We start from the raw sequence: 1,120 nt of genomic DNA, 5'->3' as shown, positions 1-1,120 counted from the left end.
ATGAGTTTCATCAGCTTACTGATATTTCCGCTAGAGACATAAACACTCAACTGAGAAAGCTGAGTGCTTGTGTATCATCATCTCGTAGCTTCAAACGTTAAATGCAATACGTATATATATACGAAGTGCATTATATATGTGTGTGTGTGTGTTTATATGTATATATAAAATTACTTACCTCCCAATATAAGTTTACATTCTTCTCCTGTTGACTTGGATCGGTTTGTTAGGCAGAATGTGTAGAGACCTTCATGTATGTCTAATGTACCATAAACTGTAAAAACAACGATAAAAAGATAATGATTAGTTTTAGCAATTTTAGAAATAGATTATTAAACGCTATCATTGTTAAAACTTCCTACTTTTTATTCCTGTCAATTCAATTATTTACTCGACTAAAATACACACATATACTTCGATATGTAATGTTATAAAAATGTTATAAAATTTTCCAGTTATGGAGTTTTTCTATGTTAGAAATCAACTCTCTTCTCCAAGGAAGAATGCTAATAAATATAAAGAACAAATACACGCACTTGCGCACACATACACACATAGACAGGCAGACAGACAGACAGACAGACAGACAGCAGAGAGACAGACAGCAGAGTGATAGACAAACATACAGATGAATAGGCAGATAGATTGGTAGAGACGGTAGGAGTTTCAAGCAAAGAGACAGACGGTTTCTAAGTGGAAAAGTAAATATATTCCAATGACGAAACTTTTATTATTTCATTAGAAACTAGACCTTACTTCCAGGAAAAATACTACTAAATAAAAAAGAGAAAAAAATGAAAGCTTACATCACAAAGCTGCATCCTCGTTACACGAGAAAAGCCATTGCCAAGAAGACTTACTGAAATGATTCATGATTGTTATATGACTTTTAAGCCCGGCCAAGCTTTTGCACATTTTATTACATACTAGACAACTGTGCTGGCTGGCAGGAGAAACAGGTGCCACCATATGCACTCTCCTAACATGTGAGAGGCACACCCAACTGAGAGGCACACCCTTCCACACTTTACACACGTCCTGTTATAAATTTTAATAGCCACATCATTGTTTATCATGGGTCGATTTCTATGAGAATTTTGATGGCTCACCAGGCCTGCAT

The 1,120-nt window shown here is 35.4% G+C and overlaps 1 protein-coding gene across 1 annotated transcript in view; it reads right to left on the bottom strand.

The window, feature by feature from the left end:
• Window positions 1–1,120, bottom strand: part of LOC106871386 (uncharacterized) — a gene marked incomplete at its 3' end in the record, with an annotated part of 540,352 nt that overhangs the window by 183,641 nt on the left and 355,591 nt on the right. The window contains exon 5 of the mRNA XM_052970915.1: window positions 179–274. Within this exon, the coding sequence (XP_052826875.1) occupies window positions 179–274 (96 nt within the window). The remainder of the gene's footprint in view (window positions 1–178; window positions 275–1,120) is intronic.

Source organism: Octopus bimaculoides, chromosome 9 (genome assembly GCF_001194135.2).
Source record: "Octopus bimaculoides isolate UCB-OBI-ISO-001 chromosome 9, ASM119413v2, whole genome shotgun sequence".
NCBI lineage: Eukaryota > Metazoa > Mollusca > Cephalopoda > Octopoda > Octopodidae > Octopus > Octopus bimaculoides.
This window is presented reverse-complemented; position numbering and strand designations above follow the sequence as displayed.